We start from the raw sequence: 24,699 nt of genomic DNA, 5'->3' as shown, positions 1-24,699 counted from the left end.
TGTAGATATAGTGCGTGTACTGTGAGTACTGGCCAACTTCCTTTCTAATCGTTTTTAAATCTTGGGTATTACTAATTACCAGCAGTGATGGATATGCGAAGAGAGTTAGGGTGGGGATGTCTTTCGGATTGAAGCCTCTATCCCGAAATTACGGAATTTCTAAAACAAACTAAATATTAGTTTTGCCTTTACTCATAAACTTCAAGCTGTCCTCAAATAAAAATACTTTTCTAAATCCGCCACTGATTATCAGTATAAAATGGTCTTCAAGGTTGTATCTGGAAGATTATAGCTGAATATACAAACGAAACGAAATATTTGTTATGCCTGTACTCATAAACTTAAGCTCCTCTTAAATAAAAGTTAGGAATTTTTAGAAAAACAAACATTATTCAGAAAAAACCCTCCCAAATATTTTTCTAAATCCGATACTGATTATTTCTATCAAATGGTATTCAAGGTTATGTCCGGAAGATTACAGTTAAATCATTGCACAGCTACAGTATAACGGAAATGTGGAAGTGCGCTCTGACAGATATATTGAAAAACGTACGCTGTGATGGATATATTGAAAAACATAAATTTAATTATGTGCTAGAAGCTAGAGTACTAAGCTCTAAGAAGTGAAACACGGATGACTAAAAGGAAATGATCTAGAGAAGAAAAAAATGTCGATATTTCAGAAGTTAAAATATAGTTAAATAGCTTCTAAAATTGCCCTCAAATACTATGTACTTTATGTTTACTTTAATTCATAAACCATGTGCTCCATCCATCATGATGGTGAATTCCAGAGCGAAATATGGCATTCAGGTCATGGAATGTTATTTAACTTTAGAGTATACTATAAGAAAGCTATTTAAACAGAAAAATCATGAAAATGAAAAAAGCCAAAATTTCCAAAATTCTCGTTTTTCCCAAAAAAGCCGGCTTTTTATGTGCAAAAAACCATCGATTCAAAAAAGCCGGCTTTTTTGCATCTCTAATACATATTAAGGCCGTGAAAAGTATCTGCACAAAGATTCACTGACTGATGAAGATGACAGCGCTAACCAAAACCGTACTGGCACTCGCCATAAAGTAAGGACAGAGGCACAGAAGCACTGTGTCAACGAAGCTAAGCACTGTTTTACTTAATTTAACAGTGCATGTCAGTTGCGTACTCTGATTTACAACGTCATCTTTATTGTTAGCTAAAGTAGAGCATAAAGGATAATAGTATGTAAAACGCTTACCCTGAGTGAAAAAGGTTGATTAAAATCAAGTCTTGTGATTCCGTAATTGGAATTAAGAACAGACCAAATAGCTTTCAAGGCTCCACTGAAAGTCTCCATTATCTTCGGCTGTCCAAGCTGCTCGCGAACAAAATTTCCATCGACCAGTTTCTCGTAGTTAATGCTTACCGGTACCAGCAATGCATCTTCAATGACGCCATCCAAGTAAGCGTCTATCACAATACTTAATAGACCAGCTACAAGAAAATAACAAGTAGAGTTACGAATTAGACAAAATACATAAGCAATCATACGCTTCACATACAAAAAATAACTGACTTACAACTAAGAACATGTTACGAATCAAGAAAAAATTAAATGTTGTAAATTTTGTTTGGAAATAACTTGGTAAACATATTACTACATATACACTGAATACCAGCGCTTCATTGCCCCCGTCCAGCAGAATCAATAGCAGCTAATCAGATATTTAGGAGAGCCAAGTTTCAATTAGGAAACTATTCTTACTGAGATCTCTTAGATTCACTAATATGGCACGGACGACTCAAAACGCACACTCAAAAAAACACTCAAGCCAATATAATTAGTGATTTTTAAAAAGAAAGGATTTTTCAACATTTAATCGTTAAAAATAAACCTGAATTGAAATTAAATGTAGACTGAAAGGAGGGAGTCTGTGTTATTATTCAGTCCAAATATTCTGTCTTCGCGAATCTTTCGATGAACCTGATGTTTTAAATATATAAAACGATAATTATGCCTATTGTATTGCACGGTTGTGAAACATGGTCGCTTACTTTGAAGGAAGAACACAGACTGCAAATATTTGAGAATAAAATTCTAAGACGAATATTCGGACCCAAGGAGGACGAGAATGGGGACTGGCGGAAAGTTCATAACGAGGAACTGCGTAGTTTATACGGTTTACCTAACACTGTTAGAGTCATTAAGTCTAGGAGGCCGAGGTGGGCAGGGTATGTAGCCAGAATGGAAGAAAATGGGAACACTTTTAAAGTTTAACTGGAAACTCCAAAGGGAAACGACCATTAGGAAGAGTTAGGCGCAGATGGGAGGACAATATTAAGATGGATCTCGCAGAAATAAGAATACAAAGTAGAAACTGGATCCGGTTGGCTAAGGACAGAAGTAAATGGAGAGCTTTTGTGAACGTGGCATTGAACCTCCGGGTTCCAAAGGCCATCGTGTTAATTAGTTAGTTATATAACAAGTGAAACGTTATCTTCAATAGAGAATACGTTCACTATTTTCTGGCCCCTTTTTATGTCATACAAAAGAGCTATTAAAGGACTGTACTCACCTTTTGGCATACATGGCTTTCCGGTTCTCGTTCGACCACCTTCAATAAAGAACTCCATATTATGTCCTGCTCGAAGACATTCCACCATGTATGTATGTAATACTGATCTATATACAATGTCCTTTCGACCAGCTTGAGATTCTATTTTCCTTTTGATGTAAAAGGCTCCTAAGCCGCGAAGAAGGAAGCTGAAAGAGAAATTCAGGTCTTATATTATTTTCCTTATTATAACCAAAGCACTACAACAAATCCGTTATTAAATGTGTATATATAAGAGAGAAAGAGAGAAGTCAGGAGATTTCACTCGTGAAAACTAATCCTTTATTGAGATATTAAGAACTTCGTTGCATTCAAACAACAGAAAGTGTTTTAGGCAAGGATGTTATAAAATAGAGGACCTGCCCATACGTATCTTCATCATATCAACTCATTGAAGCCAAAAAAAAAAAACAACCGAGCATTGTCTTAGCCGGCACGTTTGATTGGCTACTCTCGTTTCCGCCATGATTGTTGCGATCTTAGTAGCGCGGAGTGGGCAGAGTAGGTATGGCGAAACTGTGACGTATGGCTTCACGATTTTGTTGCATGGGCAGATCCTCTATTTTATAACATTCTTGGTTTTAGGAACTTTTAAATTTTGTGGACTCTTTCAAAAAGTTTTCAATAAATTATGAAGGATGTTTCGAAGTTCTGGAACTGGCAAATACGATTTTATCATACAAAGAAATAACATGTAATCTGAACGTAAACAGAAAAAAAAGTTTAAAATCTCAGTTTAGGGGTAATGAATATTATAATGTCTGATGAAAATATACACTAATTATCAAGAAACACTATCACCGTCCTGTGAAATCTGTCTCAGGTGATTAATTATACAGAAGACTGTTCGTTTTATATCCGACCATTTTTGACGGGTACTCACATTAAGAGATACCGCGCCGCCACCACCGATCATCTTCTATTGGGCCTCCAGTATTGTGGACTATCACACGGCATCGCAGTTTTTATTGCAGCAAAGTATGGCGGAGGACAGGCATGGTAATTCTGTCCCACTCCTCCCTGCAAGCTTTCCATAGACCACCCAGGATGCGCGTGTGGCGATGTTGAAGACGTCGTTTTAACAGTCCACATGCGCAAAAATCTTTTGGACTGACATCTGGGCTTTTCATAGGAATGTCTCCAAACGGAATGACACAATTTCTAATTCTCTGTTATTTCCTGATAAAAACGTCGTGATGTTCTGACGGTATGACTTGTCCATATGGATCATCACCTGGTTCGTGTCCATTCTATACAATTGTAGGATGTCTCTCCGATAGATAAGTGTCAGAATGGATTCTTGGAAGTATCTGGCATTCATCTTCACGTTTTTGTCCACCTTGCGCGTCAAAATCTTTAAATTTTTCAAGGGAGGATTCATTGGTAAGTAGCCAATTTTTTGTTAATCAAAAAAGGCTAGTTTTCAAAACTGAAATTTTTCTTCGTGAGTTCATTTTAAACTTTTCCATCAGGCTGAACTTAATGAAACTTTCCTTGTCAATTAGTTATTGTTGCTAAAATTTGTTACTATTATCACTTCAGATAAATAAATTAAAAAGACCACATATTGTGTCTGACCTTACTATGCGGAACGACTGTACTAACTTTCTTTTCCTTATCTGCAGTTTTTATAAATAACACATTGTTCATGAACCAGAAATACAAATAATTTCGAAAATTCGGATGATTAGATTCTGGAAAGTGGAATGAAAATGATGAATGTAAGATCTAGTTATGTTTTCTATATCATTTTAATAGCACAATCAAATATCTACGCATTGCTTAAATCTTAACACATAATGAAGACGAAAAGAACACGTACCCGAAAAACGGTATTTTGAGATTGTTTCCAGCTGCTACAAGGGGTGCTTTGATGTTATTCATAATGAGTATAAAGGTAACGAGAATGTAATCCAAATGACTCCTATGCAGAGGCAGGAAGATTAATGGGAGACCAGTCTTGCTTGCTTTCTTTAACATTTCCACTTGGCCTCGATGAACGACAACACTCATCATGAAGCAAGGGAGCAGTTTGTACACTATCCAAGAAGCTAGCCTGAAAAAAAATAATAAATAAATAAATAAAATAAACAAATAATGAAGAAGAGGAGGTGGTAGTGGTACTGGTGGTGGTGGTAGTAGTAGTAATAGTAGTAGTAGTAATAGTAGTAGTAGTAATAGTAGTAGTAGTAATAGTAGTAGTAGTAATAGTAGTAGTAGTAGTAGTAGTAGTACTAGTAGTAACAACAACAGCAAAAAAATCCCTTTATTTTCCCTTGCTTTACACTATGTAGAACACTGCAAACATTTTCTAACCAATCATCAGATAAAATTTTAACAAAATCACTATACGCCTACGAATTGTTGATTCACTGATTTATTCGAGTTTAATGGTGACGTCAGCTTAAGGCTATTTGTTCCGTCACAATAAGACTAATACCCACTACAAGCTGCAAATTAAAAAATCACAATGTATTTATTTTGTAATAAACAGAAAGTGTAATTTCAATAACTTTACGTTTATTACAAAATAAATACAAATATTACTTTAAAAATAATAGTTAACAAGGACAATAAGTCATCAATAACCGTTGAGTTAATTTTTGTAGTCGCTGCTTTAACCTAGATTTTTGGGTAATTCATATTCTGACCACACTGTAATTTCTATGGACAGCAACACTGAAAAATCTTCCGATTCGTATTTTCGGGTGTAGAATAACATTATCTATTATTCTGGTAAGTTACATTTCATTATCTCTTTTCAATTACGAAGAACGGGCAAAAGAGAAATGATTAGCTTTTGTAGCATTTTCAGTAGTCTGGTCCTTAAATAAAAACAATTATATTCTCGTTTTATCGTAAGCAGAACTCCAGAATTTCATCCTACGGCCAAGGACATCATCATGGAGAAAGAAGAAAGAAAAAAAGAGAGAGAGAGAGAATATGAAATGTGTAACCTAACTACATGGTGAGCGTTTATATCTGTGGTTATAGGTTCTCACAGGTGGTCGCTAAATTACACTAAAAACAAAAACATCACAATCTATCAGTATTTCTTTAAAGATTGACTTACGTAAAGAAGACCGAAAACTCCGAGTACTACGAACTACAGAGGATTTACATGCGTATATAGAGACCGGCACCCCTCAAAATTCGCTATAATATACGTATAAGAGTGAAGTATCTCTGCCCGGACCAATCCATGGGAAGGAATGTACTATCATGACCAAAAGTGCATTAGCACCTGTATTCTGCATATCCTTAGTACATTCGTAATAAGCTTAATAGATACATTGTGCTATAAATGAGAAACTGAAATCGGCATTGATCATTTCATTGTATTTAACTGCCACTTCTGTAAAATTATCGAAACAGACGGATAAAAAAAAGTATATTAATCTTTAGTGACAATTTTGGATTTGGAAAATGAAATTTATTCTTTAAACTTATACTTCAACTACAGGAAATTGCTTTAAGAAGTCCTTTTTGACTCTGAATAAATGTATAAAATTCCCTAGAAGTAAATTTCAAATTTTCCCTGATACAGTCTCTGTCATCTCTCTAAAATTATCTAAACAGATGAACAAAATATATTAATCGTTGATAGATGGTAAAAGGTGACAGTTTTGGATTTACAGAATGAAAGTTACTTTTTAAATCTATACTTCGAACTAGATACAAATTTGAAAAAACAGGTCATAAAGGGGCTGGTAAGAAGTTTGTACCGGTCACCGGCTTTAATCAAAATAACAGCAATATATCCGGCCAGGTCGGTGAAAAACCGGCCGGTTGGCAACCCTATGCGTATATGAAAATGAAAATCAACTTACTTGAGCCAAAAATTGGATATAGCTGACTTCATGTCATCCAACACTGTTCGCGCCCTGTCGTGGTGCTTTTTGAGCAATTTTCTGTATATCTCAAGATCTTCTTCTCCATACTCTTCATAGTCTTGTAGGGTAGCGGTTTCTATCGCTTGCTTTAATCTTTCGTCTTTGATGGCCTAGAAAAATGGAATATTTACAACTCGTATCACAACAACTAAGGTTAAACAATACATGAAATAGTTCCCACTGTGAAAAAACTACAATACTGATACGTACTTCTAACCTTGTATATTTTCTCTTCCCCTCACTATTTTTGCACTTGCCCGCATTACGTAAGTTTGCAAATATTACATAGAAACACATACCCTTAAAAACATGCATACTCAAGACAAACCGAGCTAACAATTAATGTACCACACGTAAACATATCACTCATATATATTCCCAAACACACATACTACTACTACTACTACACACACACTCAAATATTATGCTTTGTATCACTTTTCAGGTTACATTTCTATGATCGTGAAACATGATAAAACGGGTATTTTGGATGCATAGGACGCAAGGAGTAAATTACTTTTTTTTTTTTTTTGATAAAAAAATCCAACACATTTTAATCAAATTAGGGGCCGTTCAAAAATGTTGTGACCCCTGATCTCAAAATTAATTATTGGCAAAGATCGCAATCTTTTGATTCATTTTTTGGCTTCCTAAAATTCTTGTTTTTACTTTTTTCCTACCGGTTTTACCTTTTCTTAAGGTCACGTACATTTGAGAAGTAGTACACATTTTTTAGCATTCTCCTGCGTTTAATGATAATGTGTGTGCGCGAATAGACCTACAACACAGAGGTGCATAGTTAAGAATGCTATTTTTTTCTGCTTTAAAATCTTAATTTACCATCTATTCTAAAGCACCACAGCAAATATTTAAATTGAAGTTTAAGCAGTAGGCAAATGTGGGTGAACACTTAGTAAAAGGCGGAATGTCATACTTAATAGCAAATCTTTGGGATAATAAACAGCCTAGATCTGTCTCGGAATAGACGCATATAAATCCTGAATCATGTTTAGTAGAATACTGTTACTAGTTTTCATGCAAAACCTGCACTAGTTCCTCAAGTGATGAAGAAAAACGAAAACGGAACCTCACTCTAAAGCGAACCACAATTGCTCAATCATGTGTAAATCCGATAACTGTAGAATCCAGGGGAAGTGCATTAGTTCGTACTGATCCTCTTCAAACCACACTTGGATGCTTCTATACGTAATTTGGAGCCATATTATTCTGGTAGATTTAATCACATGCATGAGACAATGTCCGCGCAATTCGATGGATATGGTCCTTCAAAATAAACTCTCAGAACCTGCCAGTCACTGTTCTATGTACGGTACGAAAACAGTTTTCGAGTTATGGATTCTCCAAGATCTTTTACGCTGAGCGACAAATTCTTATCATGGCTTTAGCAGCATTCAGAACGTTGACTCAAGACAGCAGTTAAATATCAGAAATGTTCCGTTTCGTCCATCTGACGTTTTACCTTGTGATTCCGAATATATAAGTTATTATATATATAAGAATAAAGATTGGTACTATTATTAAGTATATCATGTAATCTACAACCATACTTTTACCAGAAGACCTGCATTATATCATTGTATACATTGTTCGACGACACACAAGCTACGATTTTGTTACAACTTCATACAATATAACTTCTACTATTACAAATAAAACATTTGCTAATGCAGTTCACTGAATAAATACTGGTAGCTTCTCAGGTAGAAAAAGCTTATATCATGTTTATTTTTCTTCGAATATGCAAAAGGCATGTGGTCTCATTCTGCACACGGATGTGGAGTTTTGATGACCATATGTTACTTTGTACTGTCTACTCCCACTTTAGTTCATTATGACTTTGCATAGAATGTCCCTTTTTATGGTAAAGAAACATGAACAACGTAAAGTTGAAAATAGATTTGGAAGAGCTGAAATGAATTACAAGCATGAGCAAGTAGATGCATTATATTTTAGCTGAAAAAAAGTAAAATGGCGGAATGTAGAAAGTTTCTAAAGTAACAAAAAGAAGAAATCAAAAATTTTTCCCGTAGAAACTGAAAGTAAAAGATCATAATCCCATAAAGTTAAAAAGTGTCTTAATATCCCATCGTGCAAATACTTTAACACAGACAAAAGATCTTTGTATTTATCATTCCATTTCAGTATTCTGATGTAATGTACTATGTTTGAAGTCTTTACGGAATAGATAAGGTAAAAATGACGAAGTAGAATTCAATATCTGTATTCCTCCATGTGAAGCACATCAAATTAACCTTCAATTTATTGTCCGGTTCATTCACTTGGCTTAACAGCCCTTTTTGTGAGCCTGAGCTGCTCCAACGCCATCTGTTAGCGACCAGTTGTACTACGTCTAATCTAGCGACGAGCACGTGGTCAGGAGGTGCATAAGGAGCTTTCTAGAATTAGTGGCCGTCACATCTATTCACGTGACCCCAGTTTGCCTCACGACGCTGGGTGGACGCCGGAAATTGGGAAGCACCGAACGGGAATCGAATCCGGGACCACGCGGACGTAAGTCCAGCGCTCTAACCATTAGATTACAATGTCCCCTTACTGCCCGGTTACCACAGTACTATAGTCAGAATTGCCAGAATTGCCAACGTTTTTCATATTTTGAAAATATCTCAGTAATTTGATCACTTGTCCACCGTCCAAATTTTAATCACAGGTTCTTAAGTCTTTACATAAAAGGACTCCCAACAACTTTTCCCCAATATTAGTATTATTAGATTTACACAAAATTTTAGTCTTATGTCATATGAGTTCTTCTTTAGATTATGAAAGCCCGACAACAGATATTAATTTTTTACAATCCTAATTAGTTTTCTTGTAGATATATTTCTTTTCACGGATCACGAAAAATTCCAGGAACACGAACTTCATATACCTCATTTTTGTAAATTATCCGTAAAATAACTTTTTATAATTGATTAAGTTTCACAACATTTCCCCTTGATTTAATTATATTCTAAATATATCTTTCAAATTATTATTTATGGACAGAAATTTGAGATTTTTTTATGTTGAAGGGGTGAGTAGAGGAAGGTCCTTCATTTTTTCCCCCCAATTTTAAAATTGCGACTAATCTCTCTTTTTTAAGAACATAAGTGGCAAGGGTTTACAGCAATTACGATGGAAGTTGCAATTATTATAATAAAATGTCCATATATCGGAAACGTTTAAGGATACAAAGACATGAAATTTGGTATTTGAACTTTTTATTTAAAACGCGTTTCAGTTTCTCCTCCCTAGAATGCAAGAAAAATGAGTGAAGGCAGTTTACTAAGATGCCCATTCGATGCGTTTGTATTTTATGCAAGTAGACGAATTAAAATACTGACTGCACTAACATGTGACGTATTTGCTAGTACAAAACAATTTTAAAAAGACGTTTAAAAGATTTTGTTAAAATATGTTCATTACGTCTGGAAGAAATATTGACAAAAACTCAATCAATTACAAACTTTATTTTACGTATACTTTTTACAAGAGTGAAGTATATCAAGTTTCGTGTTTCTGCAGTGAATTTTACACATACAAACCAATAAATATAAACTAAAATTAAAGAAAATACTAGGGAAATAAGAAACGAATATCGGTACTCACGGCTTTGGTAACATTTACAGAATAACTCACGTGATATGAATGAAATTACAGTTACATACAAATCTAATAATAATATTGAAAGAAAGGCGTTGGGAATCATTTTACAAAAAGATAAGAACCCGCAAGTAAATCTGGATCACAGACAACAGAGCAAAACATGGATCACAATTAGAAGACATTTTAGAAATATTAACACACACACACACACACACAAAAAAGTACCTTACGAATCTTGTACTGGCAAGTCTAATTACAGACACTAGAGCACCCTGAGAGAAATTTGAATCTGACACAGTTCATTTAGAGAAACACCCATCACCTCACTACTATTTCAGAAACACTTTTGTGTATGCAACGAAGATATTGTGTTTACCTTTTATCCAACCATTACTGTTCTTTGTAGTACGAGACGATGGATCCCAGGATATAAATTAACTACTTGGCGCAACAGCCCTATGTGGGCCTGAGCCGCTCCAACGCCATCTGTTAGCGACCAACTTAACTGCGTTCAGTCTAGCGACGAACACGTGGTCTCTAACAGGCGAATCAGGAGCTTTCTAGACCGCCATGTCTTTTATTCACGCGACTCCTCAGTTTGCCTCACGACGTTGGGTGGACGCCGAACATTGGGAAGTACCGGCCGGGAATCTAACCAGGAACGTGAGTCTAACGTTTTAGCCACTGGACTACGGCATTCCCAGGTTTGAGACATAGTACATCGAATACTGAACGTAAGAATGATAAATATAAAATCTTTTGCAAAATAAAGTTCGATCGACCATTCCTGTGTAAAAATCCAAATATGATTGATTGATCTTGGTCACTGAAGCGAAGGTAAGTGCACCCATCAGTACAAGAAAACAAAAGAACCCAGACATGTGAAAGTGCACTTACTGTTGAAGTATTACTTTTGGACGAAACTTGGCGGTGATTTGCAGGAGATGAAATAAAGCAGTTCCTTCCAAGAAGTGAGTCCTGATAAATATGAAGAGAAGTGACTATATTTTATAATTTCCTTTTTTAAAAAATACATATTTGATAATACTATATCTATAGGAAAGACAGTTCATCTTTTGTTTATTTATACTCATTAATTATTTAGTATTTAAAATGATTTTAACAACCTTCTAGAGGTTATTCTTTCATTAAACACAAAAATACTAATTAGTTTTGCAAAATCTGACACAGATGACAGAGCCACATAAGGATAACATAATACTTGACTAGACTTTGCGACGATGTCGTCACCAATATATAGGGTACTTCAAAACAACACCGACAACGTATGGGAGGTGATTCCTGATACCAAGATAAGACAAAAAGTATAGACCAACCTGAGTGCACAAATACTTCCTTCCGGAGTTATAGGCTACCGAAAACATTAAAAAAAAAAAAAAAAAAATGAACTTTGAAGGTCCATAGCTCCAAAACTATGGGACCTGCCATAGTCGGGTCAAGACTTCACTTAGGAACTAATACGTGCTCTATTCAAATATCCATGTTTCAGAATCCTAAGGTACTCACACAACAGTTTTTATAGAGAAAGTTTGGCTACGAGCATACAATTTGAAGTACTCACCAACCATCTCCATAAAAATTGTTGCGGAAATACCGCAGGATTCTGAAAAATGGATATTTGGATAGAGCACATATTAGTTCCTAAGTGAAGTTTTGACCCGACTACGGTACGTGCCATAGTTTTGGAGCTATGGACCTTTCAAGTTCATTTATTCATGTTTTCGGGAGCGTATAACTCCGAAACGAAGTATTTGTGATCCAAGGTTGGTCTACACTTTTTGTCTTATCTTAATGTCAGGAATCACCTCCCAAACGCTGTCAGTGCTGTTTTGGAACACCCTGTATATATATTTCTGCAAACGAAATATGTCTCTTCTGGTCTGCAAACAAATATGTCATGTCTTACTTCAAAAGCTCATGTTATTCTAAGATGGCACGTAACAGAATAGCAAGTTGATGTCAATATATACTTATAATATTTTCCCCACCCATATCGAGTGATTTCTACCTACAACCACTCCTAAGCTTGTAATTAAATGGTTCAGTTCAGATTTTCCATCACAGAACTTTCTTCCCCCGCCCTTTTCACTTTTTCACTATTATTTTGAAGCCTGCTACAAAATATTAACTCTAATTTTGTTCTAATTCAGAACAATGGGATTATATTAGCTAAAGTGCAAAAGCTTTCACAGGGCAAGTGTACAGCAAAAGCAAAGAGACCGTAACTACTCCGTAGTTAGTCAACAAGAATCCTGAGAGTATCCGTCGATCCATTTGAATACTCTACTCTAAAATCAAAACAAGAATATACAGAATGGAAATAGAAGAGATGGACAGTAGGAAACAAGAAGAGAATCATATAGTATCAGAGAAAGTTAAGGTAAACGAGAACATTATAAATGATAAAATGCACGATTTGATGTGGAACTCGAGGGTTTACATAAGTAAGTTTGAACTCCGAGGTCTCCCTCATGAGTATACGGTTAGCATGTAAGCCCTACACCTCCAATACAAAAGACCTAAGTTTGATCCCCAATGGGAGATCATGTTCGGATTCCATGTTAAGCTAGATGAACCAACCATTCGAGATGATTTATCAAGTTTTTATGACAGTAATAGGGCTAATATTTAACTCCCTGATTACAGCCCACGACAACTATCGCCGTCCAGACAGCTATTTCTTTAGTTGGGTTATACATAGTTAGCACATCGTATTCCATCGTCGTTGGATCTGACTTTCTACACTGGATTCCGTTATACTTCTTAACAAAAGTATAAGGGTCATCATCATTGTTAGGGTGATCAAATTTAGGAAACTCAGGTAGACAGGTCATGTAACCAGAATGGAAGAAAATATGAACACTTTCCAAGTTTGTACTGGAATTCCAATTTGGAAAACGTTCATTAGGAAGACCTAGGCGCAGATAGGAGGACAATATTAAGATGGATCTCGCAGAAATAGGAATACAAAGTACAAACTGGATCCAATTACTAAGGACAAAAGCCAATACAAAGCTTTTATGAACGCGGCATTAAACCTCGGATTCCATAGGCCACAGAGTTAGTTAATTCGTAATATATATAGGCTACAATGTGTAATGGTTTAGCACCCTCCTTGATCATATCCTGGATCCGCATTAGGGATGGTATCGAGACGAGACGAGACGAGACTTTGTACAGTCTCGGTCTCGTCTCGGTTGATAAGTAGCGGTCTCGGTCTCGATCTCGTCTCGAGTCAAAAATCGCAGTCTCGGTCTCGGTCTCGTCTCGGTCAACAGATGCTTGTCTCGATCTCGGTCTCGGTCTCGAAGGCCAAGTCTCGGTCTCGTCTCGGGTCTCGTCTCGAAAGTCTCGAAATAAATAGTATGAAATTTAAATTGTGAAAGTATTATTATCGTACAGTCTGTTGTTTCCGGTTCTTACTTTTTGCCTTCATTCTTGGCAGAATTATGGTATGATGTATTTCTTCCTAGCTAAATTGCTAGGGCTAATGCTTTCCATGCGTGTGTTCCGGGTTCAATCATCAGTGGGTATATATAACATACCTGGGATAAAAGCCTAATAGTAACCCATATTTCACCTTCAGCAATTGACTTTGTCTCAAATAGCCTTAGTACTGCCTATACAATTAAACTCTATTAAATTAACTTCAGTACTATACAGTAGTTTATTTACTTCCTTTGAATCAGAATTGTTTAATACCTCCTAACGGATAACGCAATACATAGCAGCACGAATGTATTTAATCGTACCGAAATTTAAATTTTACAATTTCTCAGTTATTATCCAAAACACTCTACTTTGATTGCCATTTTAAAAACAGAATATAACGTTCATTATCGTAACATATAGAGTAAAATTATTACTACCATATATTTTGTTTCAAATTGATCAATTGCCTTAGTACCGTTTCACATCTCAGTGTTTAAATGACACTTTAAAACAGGCACTTCCTTAACCTTATGGTGGGAGCTACGGCATTCATCTTTGCTATCTGTGGTCTCGGGTTGGATCACCAAACAAGTTAGATTCAAAGTCTTATGTTTCGTATAGTTCGCGTTTCACTTCTGTTTCTTATACAAGTTTATAAGGTCGTAATGTATTATATAAGCATATATCAAATTCTGTAACACAGATTAAGCTTATTCCTGAGTTCTCAACAGTGCATGGGGCCGCAGTGGCTCAGTGGTAGAGCGTTCACCTTTGGTGCTTGGGGTCCCGGGTTCGATCCCAATCTCCGCCAAGTGAACTTTGTGGTGGACAAATACCGTGTTCGTGGGTTTCCTCGGGGTTCCTCCGTTTCCTCCCACTTTCTTCATTCCACCATTTCATTCATTACTCATCACCGTCTCTTTTAGCCTAACTGGCATAACCATGGGACGTAAAACTCAAAGATTTCATTTTTCTCAGCGGTGTAGTCTTTCCAGCATGGGCTATATGGGCTATATAACCCCTTAACGCTCAGGTATAGCTACACTGAATAAAATGAGCTTCAATCCTGCTTTACACTGAATAAAGAGGCAAACTATGGTTTAGCCCCTCCCTTGATCATATCCTGGATCCGCGCCTTATATATATAGGGTGGCCCATTTTAATCTTTCCACAGAAATATCTCGAAAACAGTTGAACATAAATAAACTGAACAAAAACTCAAATAGGAAATACTATGGGGCAAATCGAACGGTGATGTCATGGTGTCCCCCAGGCGAGTGACACCTCGTTCGATAGACCTTTAAAAACTGAAAAGGAATGTGGCAAAAGTTTTTTTTTTTTTTTTATCGGTCACCGTTTTCAAAATGGCAGCCAAGATAATTATGTTACCTGTATCAGTTAATTGTTCAGTAGCACTAATATGAAAACGGTTGAACATAAATGAACCAAACAAAGGTTCAAATAGGAAAGCCATGGGGGCACATCGAATGGTGTTGTCCCGGTGTTCCCAAGGACCGCCCATCATGGGGGCCCAGGGACCAACTTTAAAATTTTAAATGGAAACATGGGGCAAGTGATACCTCGTTCGATAGACCTTCAAACACTAAACAGAGTTGTGACAATGAACAGAACAAAAAGTGAAACAGAAAAATGACATAAAGCAAGTCGGATGATGTCGTGGTGACCCCCAGGCCGCCTTTCATGGGGGCCCAACTTCAAAATTGTCAATGGAAAAAACATAGGTCAAGTGATATCTCGTTCGATAGATCTTTATAAACTAAAAAAGTGTTGTGGTAAAAGATTTTTCATATCGGTTACCGTATTCAAAATGGGCGCCAAGACATAGTGCCTGTATTAGGTAAAACGTCCAGTACCACTAATATGAAAACGGTTGGAGATAAATGAATAGGATAAAATTCGTATAGGAAATCGCAGAAGGTATTTATCATTCCAACGGAGAAAAAGATTATTAAAGTATAAGTGAGATAATGCAAAAGAGGAATCTAATTCTTAGAAAATTATCTTTCCGATCTCCCTCCGTAAGTGGGTGAAACGGAAATGAATGGTAAAATCTTAAATGAGAACCCCACTTTTACTTGCAATAGGTATGGCTTGTCTAAAACACTTGGGTGTACAAGTGACTGGTACTGTAATGAAGTAATGAACCAATACTGTGCAAACGACTTTTGAGCAAAACCAACATTTGTACACGTTGTTCTAAAATTGCATTGTTCGACAAATTGGTTTCGCATTTCAGTTGATTCATTTTTGCATAAATCATTGCCTGCAATCAAAATGAAAAGTAATATTTAACAAGAATTTTACCTACCTTTTTAGACACCTATTTGTTATAAAATCACACTTCAGATAATTTTGTTGTGTAGATACAATTTGCAAAAACTAAGGTTCTCATTTGCAATTTCACCGTTTCTTCCCGTCCCGCTTCACCCACTTACGGAGGACGTTGGAACGATGATTTTCTAGAAACTAGATTTCCTCCTTTGCATTATGGCACTTTTACTCTAGGCATCTTCTCCTCTGTTGCAACATTTTCGAGTCCTGGAATGATAAATACCCTCTGTGATTTCCTATACGAGTTTTATTCTGTTTATCCGTTATTATCTTCAACCGTTTTCATATTAGTGGTACTGGACGTTTTATCTGATACAGGCACCATCTCTTGGCGGCCATTTTGAAAACGGTGACCCATATGAACAATCTTTTGCCAAAACGCTGGTTAGTGTATGGAGATCTATCGAACGAGGTATCATTTGACCCATATTTTCGTTTAAAATTTTTAAGTTGGGCCTGGGCCCCCATGAAGGCCGGCCCTGGGGGACACCGCGACAGCATCATTCAATTTGCCCCGTGGATTTAATATTTGAATTTTTGTTTGGTTCATTTATGTTCAACCGTTTTCATATTAATGCTAGTGGACGTTCATCTGATGCTGGTAACATATCTTGGGGGCTATTTGAATACGGTGACCGACATGAAAAATCTTTTGCCACATCGCTTTTTAGTTTTTAAAGACCTATCGAAGGAGGTGTCACTCGACCCATGTTTCCGTTATGATTTTAAAGTTGGGCCCCGGGCCCCCTTGAAGAGCGGCCTCGGGGCACCATGACATCGCCATTCGATCTGCCCCATGGTATTTCTTATTTTAGTTTTTGTTCAGTTCATTTATGTTCAACCGTTTTCGAGATATTTCCATGGAAAGATTAAAATGGGCCACCACACACACACACACACACACACACACACATATATATATATATATATATATATATATATATATATATATAGAGAGAGAGAGAGAGAGAGAGAGAAGATTATATACAACAGCAGTGGATTTTTTTTCGGGAGAGACTTGAGGAACGGGTAACAAACATTTGTGTTGTGCAATGCGAAAAAATGATTACAAATTTATTTCGGGAGGGGCTTGAGCCCTATACCTACCCCCTAAATACACCACTGTACAGGTACATCAGTCAACCGATCCCATATTATCTCATACAGCAACGAAACAAATTTTGAGTAAAGGCAAAATAACTATCAATATTCGAGACGAGACCGAGACTTTCGAGACTGACCATGGTCTCGTCTCGGTCTCGTCTCGATTTATAGAGGTCTGTCTCGGTCTCGGTCTCGTCTCGGTATGTAAAAGTCCGTCTCGGTCTCGTCTCGGTATATAAAAGTCCGTCTCGGTCTCGGTCTCGTCTCGTTAATTCGAGACGAGACCGAGACGATACCGAGACTAGTCTCGGTCTCGGTGCCATCCCTAATCCGCATATACAGTGTTTTCGGACTGTATCCATTTGCAATTCCACATTCCAATAATATATGGCTGATTCACCATTCTCTGAGTGCAATAAATCATGCAAATAACATTATTCTTAAGTTTTCAGATATATACACTCATCTGAAAACTTAAGAATAATGTTATTTGCATGATTTATTGCACTCAGAGAATGGCGAATCAGCCATATATTATTGGAATGTGGAATTGCAAATGGATACAGTCCGAAAACACTGGAAGAGAATGCACAGGATGGTCAACAGAGACGAAAATGCACGGGCATGGAAAAATTCGGAAATAGACCAATGTGGTTTTCGAGGGTTAAGCGTAAGATACAGGACATCAATAGTATGTCTGATCGACCCGCACTGCAACACATGCACCGCAACGTGATTGCATGCTGAGAATGAGATTATTAAGAAGTGGCTGGGGTATGTTTTGCCATTCCTGTACAAGTGCCTCCCGAAACTCAGGAATGGATCTTGGAGTCATTTGACGATATGCAATTCGCCTGCCAAGCATGTCCCAGGCATGCTCGATGGGGTTCAAGTCCACCAAGATGTCATCCCAATACATTGCACCAGTGACGGTAGCCCGTGGGAAGACATGCAGAGTTGTACGGGACCCCAGGATGATCCCACCCCATACTATAATTCCGCCGCCCCTGTACTGGTCTACAGCAGTCATGTTAGCTGGAAAGAACCGTGTTCCTGGTTCTCTCCAGATGAACACACGTCGAAAATCACTAGTGAGACTGAACCTGGATTCATCTGTGAACAGGACATGACGCTATTGTTCGGGTCCATGCGTGATGTTCTCTGGACCAATTCAACCGAGCTCTTCTTTGCTGTGGGGTCAATGGAACACACCTTGCTGGTCTTCTGGCATATAACCCTCAGCTAACCGTCTGTACATTGTAAATCTTGACACTGACGTTCCTGTAGCAGCTGCAAGGTCCCTAGAGAGATCTGAGGCGGTGCTGTGTCTATTGCGCCTGGCAGTTAGACGTAAGTAACGGTCTTCCTGGTCACTGATGCTCCTTGGAAGACCTCCGCCGAACCTCCGAGAGACGTTTTCACCCCTTTGGAATCGTTGACAGATCCTCGAGATCACACTTTGTGGGACACCCAATTCACGAGACGCGTCCATCTGGTTTTGACCCCTCTCGAGTTGCACGATAATTCTTCCACGCATAACATCATCAATACGGTCTCTTTGCGCCATTCTCCTAAACCTACGCTGGCACTAGGTCAAGTAATGCAGTTTTGCCTCACAAGTCTCTAACATCTCGAACACAAGTGCTTGCGTGTTGAAACCGCTCATCACCAATCATCGTTCAGTGGGTGTATATAGCATCACCAAGTGGCAACATCGGGAGTTACGCGTGTTAAGGAGTCAGGTACGTGTAACAGGATAAATTATATGCATTTACCATACTCTTCAAAACTGTTGTCTATGTATTTTCACATTATTCTTAAGTTTTGCACATCATATATATATATATATATATATATATATATATATATATATATATATATATATATATATATATATATATATATAAGGGCGAGCCGAAAATCAGTCGGCGAAGCGGTTAAAGGGTCTCTTTTAGTGGGCAAAGTGTACCAAATATTTTTCAGATATGTAACACGCACTACACTGTACCATATTTCACTTTTTTTTTTCTGTGTAAAATGCATATATTCTTGATTTTATAGATTCAAACTTAGGAACAGCTTAAAATATACGCAATTCATCTTCCCAAAGCCAACTTACGTGCATTTCTTCACTTAAATTGGTCAAATTTCATCGCTCAAGGCAAGAATGTTGCGTTTTTACATGTATGTATAAAAGAGTTATTTATTTTTTAAGCCTAAGAGTAGAGTTTATTTCTTTATTTTTTGCTGTAATGCAGTTCATTACCAACATTCTCGATCATTTATTCTTTGACCCAGGGGTAAAAGTGGATCTGAAAAGATAGGGGGACGCATGACGCACCCGTGCCTATCTTTGCCCATTGTAAGTTTTTTAGAAAGTGGGAGATATCACAGATATTTTCTGGAAGTGAGGGACAACGTCCTGCCACGTTATCCCGCACTCTTACCCCTGCTTTGACCAAAATAATCCAAAACTCACCACGAGGAGGTGACTGCACTTCGAGTTCCGCCCTAGATGGCATAGTCTTTTTTGACCCAAATTTTTGTATTTCCTTTCGAGAGAGCAAGGCACAACGTCTGAATCCGTCGTGACTTTCCTGCCCACACACGGATTGAGAAGCTTGCGTCACCAAACGCACCATTCGCTCTACTACTTAGGTATGGTACGGAAACGCAGCTATTTCTTCTCCGGGCCATTGCACTAAACGCTAGTGCAGCACTTCAAGATGCAGGGGTCATTTCAACGGAGCGCAAAGACCTTGTTATTGATAAAAATAAGATCAGGGGGGAAAAGAGAAAATTCAGCGATGCTGTTCAAGAAATTGACGACATAGCCGGAAAATCTGTTAGAGGAGTCTTCTTCGAAGGCAGAAAAGATCAAAGCCTAACGCAAGCGAAAAACGGAGAACATTCGCATCGACAACAAATCGTAGAAAAACACTTAACAATAGTGGAAGAGCCAGGTTTAACATGTTTTCAATATATCGTTTGCCTTCTTCACGCAAATGAACTACCGCTTGCTCACTTAATAAGATATCTCGGCGGGCGGGAGAACATCGGGTCCAAAAACACTTTCGGAATCCATCCGAAGAAAGCTCGACAAGTGCGAGGAAGCGCTCTTGGTAAAATAAAAAGTAATTAATCTTGACTGGTTGCAGGCACGTAACCAGGATTTCGTAATAGGGAGGGGGGGTTCCGTGACGAAACACTGTGGTTATCACACCAGGGGTTGGATCGTTCTAAACTATTTTACTGGCAATATACAGTATATTAGTTCGTTTAGCCAGGATTTCATGGGGAGAGGGGGTCGTGACATAAAATATTGTGGTTACACCTTTACGCATCCTTTTGCATTGTTTGCTTAATATATGGCCAAACATGTCTTGAGGATGTGAACTGTGGCACCTTTAACGTACTGCGAGCAGTGGCGGTTTGAGCGGGAAAGCCGGGTAGGCACGGGCCTAACCAAATATTTTGAAAAAATATATAAACACTAAAAGATACAATAAAGAGAAAATATATTTTCCACTTTTTATATTAACGATAAATAATTATTTAATAAATAGCATCAACCACTACTGTAAAAGTAATTTCCTTTGTTATTAATCAATCAAATGTGCATATGTATCCATACGCGAGGAAGCAAGCCTACTCAAAATTAAAATCCTAGAGCCGCCCCTGACTGTGTGCCTTAGCAAGTTGGAGGTGAACTACTGGAACACTGAATAAAATTTTGTTGTGAAATGACTTCATACTAGACCGAAGTAAGTCCATTTTATCTTCATTTCAGCTACAATATCAAACGGCTTTCTTGCAACTGAGTCAATCAATTTTCCATTTCTCTGCAGGTAGCTTTTTTTAAAAATAACATTCATTTTTTACTGAAATAGATGTGAATAACATTGTTAATAACAGAACTGCATCTAGTCACTTTTCCGAGAACAAGTAGAATGACATCTAAAATTTATGACAAAATTTAAAGAAATAGTTATTCTTCTTACAGAACTGTTACGATTACTAAAGAAAAATTCTCCTGAAGAAATTCCTCCCTGGACGGAAATCCTCGTCTCGAAAGATTAGGCACAATGGGAATTCTCGTTCCGCCTAAAGATAATCATTTAAAATATTTTCTACAAAGTGCTGGAGGGCCTTTACGCAGAACGCGAAGACACCATTAAAAATCTTGCTATTTTGATTTTTAAAAGATTTTGAATTCTTGTTTTTAAATGCCAATAGCATAAAACAACTTACATTCGACAAGATAAATTTTCAAGCAAAGCATGAAAAAGTAAGATCACGGCTTAACGTGCCGTGGAAATCAACCTTTACACGGCTGTGATCGTCACAACAATGCTTGATCAACTGATTGCCAACGATGTCACGCCAAGCATAAGAAAATCGACGCTAATTGGCTCTGGCAGAGGAAGGAAATCAAATGCAATCGTTCGTTGCATCAACGAATTTTAAACCTTTTAAAAAAAACGCTAATTAAAAAGATGATAATAGTATACGAACTTAATGCAAGATTGCACCCCCCTAGGTTTTTTGAACACCCCCCTAAGTTCAAAATCCTGGATAAATCACTGTTCTCAATCCGTGTGTGGACAGGAAAATCACGACGGATTCAGACGCTGTGCCTTGCTTTCTCGCAAGGAAATACGAAAATTTGGATCGAGAAAAGACTATGCCATCTAGAAAAGTAAAGCTAGTAAGTGAGAACACAACAAGGTCATGGCAGAAAATTAAACAGGGTGGGAGAGTGGAACTCGAAGTGCAGTTACCTCCTCGTAGTGAGTTCTGGGTTATTTTGGTCAAAGAATAAATGATCGAGAATGTTGATAATGAATCGCATTACAACAATAAATAAACAAACTCTAGTCTTAGGCTATATACATACATACATATATATATATATATATATATATATATATATATATATATATATATATATATATATATATATATATATATATATATATATATGAAAAAAGCAACATTCTTGCCTTAAGCGATGGAATTTGGTCAATTTAAGCGAAAAACTGCACATAAGTTGGCTTTGGGAAGATGAATGACGTATATTTTAAGCTGTTCCTAAGTTTGAATCTGTAAAATCAAGAATATATGCATTTTACACAGCAAAAAAACGTGATATATGGTACCGTGTAGTGCGTGTTGCATACCTTTTCCATAAAACCTGAATGCGGCACACGAAGGCGTTGACTAAAAATTCTGAAAAATATTTGGTACACTTTGCCCACTAAAAGACACCCTTTAACCGCTTCGCCGAACCGATTTTCGAACAAAGTTGAAGTTCGGCCCACCCTAAAATATTTATATGTTGGCTGGTTTAAACCATGGTTTAAACCAGTTTAAACCAGGTGTTTTTTTTTCAAAAAAAAAAAAAAAAAAAAACTCAACTGGTTTAAACCAAAAAACGGAAAATGTTCGTAAAAGTGTAAGTGTTTGTAAAATCTTGATGAACATACATTTATGGGTTATCACGTTTCACTCCCGTATATTATTCGTATTATATTCAGACCTAAATTCCCCATTCATTACTCAAAAAGATTATACTACAAAAGCAAGTTTTTTTTATAAGTTTATAAATGTTTATTGGTGATTTTTTTCCAGTTGTTATTATTGTTATGTAATTGCAATCAAATAAAAATTCTAAATATTGTTCCGTTTCAATGTTTACTATTGATAAGATACATCGAAATGCCGTACTTTTTTTTGTGTGTGTGTGTGTGAGGGGGTTCATACAGACCCCACGAGAGGCATTTAGTGAAATGAGAAGTATCTTTGGTATCTATCTATATATATAAAAGAGAACGTACAAATCCTTTGTTAGCTCATCACGCTAATACGGCTGAACCAATTTCTTTCATTTTTGGGGGGTTATTAAGATTTGGACCCTAGATGGTTTTTATCATATCACTTTAATTTTCAATTACCAGTGTCTTGAGATAATTGACCATTCAAGTGTCCATAACGTACAAATCCTTTGTTAGATCATCATAGCTAAATCTAACCGTATTTATATGCAACCCACATGACCGTGTCACTCGGCGGGTTAACATAAATGACAGGCGATATAATGTTAACATTTACTCCAATCTTCTATGGTTTTTATCATATCACTTGAAAGCGAAAAAGTAAAAATTATCTAAGTAACAAAGTTTATTGCGTTCCGGGGTGACCCCAGCGAAGCGGGGTGAACGCTGCTAGTTTATGTATAAATGAGTCTGAGCCAAAGTGGACTCACATAATTCGTATCTTTATTCACTTTTCTTACTGATATGCCTATAAAGTCGTTGTATTTCTTTAATTTGGACCAATAAAAGACGTTGTTAACTAACTTGAACTAAATTAGTTCTTCTGTACTCCGTAGTACTTTGAAATTGTCCATATGTAATTCTGTATAATGGTTTCACTTGTGCAACTGTTCATCTTTTTGTCCTTCTGAAATGACTCTTGGCAGTTATATTAAGAAGCATGTAAAGATCAGAACAACGTATTTTTATTAGGATTCCTTCGTGAGTGAGTCGGCAGACGTATCGCATTTGTGGCCAATTAGTCCTGGTTCCGAGTTCAAATGGAGGACAATTTCTCTCGGATGTAACTCGAGAAGCGGTTTTTATTCCGCTTTAAGCTTATGTGACCCCTTCCAGCATAACCCGGTCGTTGCATAATAACATCAAGGCGAAACAAACTTATTTCTGTCTATATATGATATGAATATATAGAGCAAATTATTTAAACCAAAAAAACCTGGTTTAAACAAAAAAAAAAAACAGTTTTTTTTTGGTTTTTCAATGAAAACCATGTTTTTTGCCATCCCTTATATATATATATATATATATATATATATATATATATATATATATATATATATATATATATATATATATACATAGAGAGAGAGGGAGAGAGAGAGAATATGGAAAGAATAATATTTACAGCACTGACAATGAATGATCATTGCTGCTATTCAAACAATTGTCACTTAACACGACTGTGATCTACAAGTATCAACTGGCGTGACGAAGACAATTATTGTTTTGGACTTCTTCTTCGTCAAGCTATTTTGAAGCCAGATCAAACAACTTAGTTAACACGAAAAGGTTATTGTCAAGGCACTTTTCATGGTCAACTCATGATGGAAACATTTCAGTTACGCGTGAAATGCTTTTCAAATGTGTAATGGTATAAGGTATTGAAGGAGATTAATAATGTCTACATAACACTATAAGCATTCATTAAACTAACGAGTGAGTTCCAGTATGCACCATAAATGTTTATTACTTTCCAACAAATGTTGTTTTCTGTTCATGGCAAATTGATAATAGCCCATTATTTCCTATGTTTCTGTAACACGACATATCGTCTATTGCTTTCATGGAAGGTTTATAAGGTTATTACTTACATACGCGTGTGCACTTTAAATTTACCTGGGAAGGGAGGGGGTTATGGAGGAGGAAATTGTATAATTAGCTGATTGAAAAGAATTTGTATTTATAGCACAGTTTGAATTAATAAATAACTATAGGTTTGATGTAATTGGTAATTAATAACTTATCAATCTGATTATTTCGTTTTCTAATCTAGAAATCAATAGGACGTTATTTATTGCTTGTAATCCTGAACGGTAAAAAGATCCTTCTCTGTTCTGCGTATGTGA

At 36.8% G+C, this 24,699-nt stretch overlaps 1 protein-coding gene across 4 annotated transcripts in view; it reads right to left on the bottom strand.

Moving 5' to 3' along the window:
• mino (glycerol-3-phosphate acyltransferase mino) overlaps positions 1–24,699 on the bottom strand; it is a 228,361-nt gene that overhangs the window by 39,437 nt on the left and 164,225 nt on the right. For 3 of the 4 annotated variants that reach the window (XM_081734695.1, XM_081734696.1, XM_081734694.1), the window contains 5 exons: positions 11,007–11,087; positions 6,423–6,595; positions 4,415–4,648; positions 2,554–2,741; positions 1,236–1,471 (listed from right to left, as the gene is read on the bottom strand). In XM_081734695.1, the coding sequence (XP_081590821.1) occupies positions 1,236–1,471; positions 2,554–2,741; positions 4,415–4,648; positions 6,423–6,595; positions 11,007–11,087 (912 nt within the window). The remainder of the gene's footprint in view (positions 1–1,235; positions 1,472–2,553; positions 2,742–4,414; positions 4,649–6,422; positions 6,596–11,006; positions 11,088–24,699) is intronic. The other variant, XM_081734697.1, reaches the window with a different exon arrangement.

The sequence above is a fragment of the Thermobia domestica genome, chromosome 12 (assembly GCF_964235325.1).
Source record: "Thermobia domestica chromosome 12, izTheDome1.hap1.1, whole genome shotgun sequence".
Taxonomy (NCBI): domain Eukaryota; kingdom Metazoa; phylum Arthropoda; class Insecta; order Zygentoma; family Lepismatidae; genus Thermobia; species Thermobia domestica.
The sequence above is the reverse complement of the archived record's forward strand: the minus strand, read 5'-3'. Positions and strand labels throughout refer to the sequence as shown.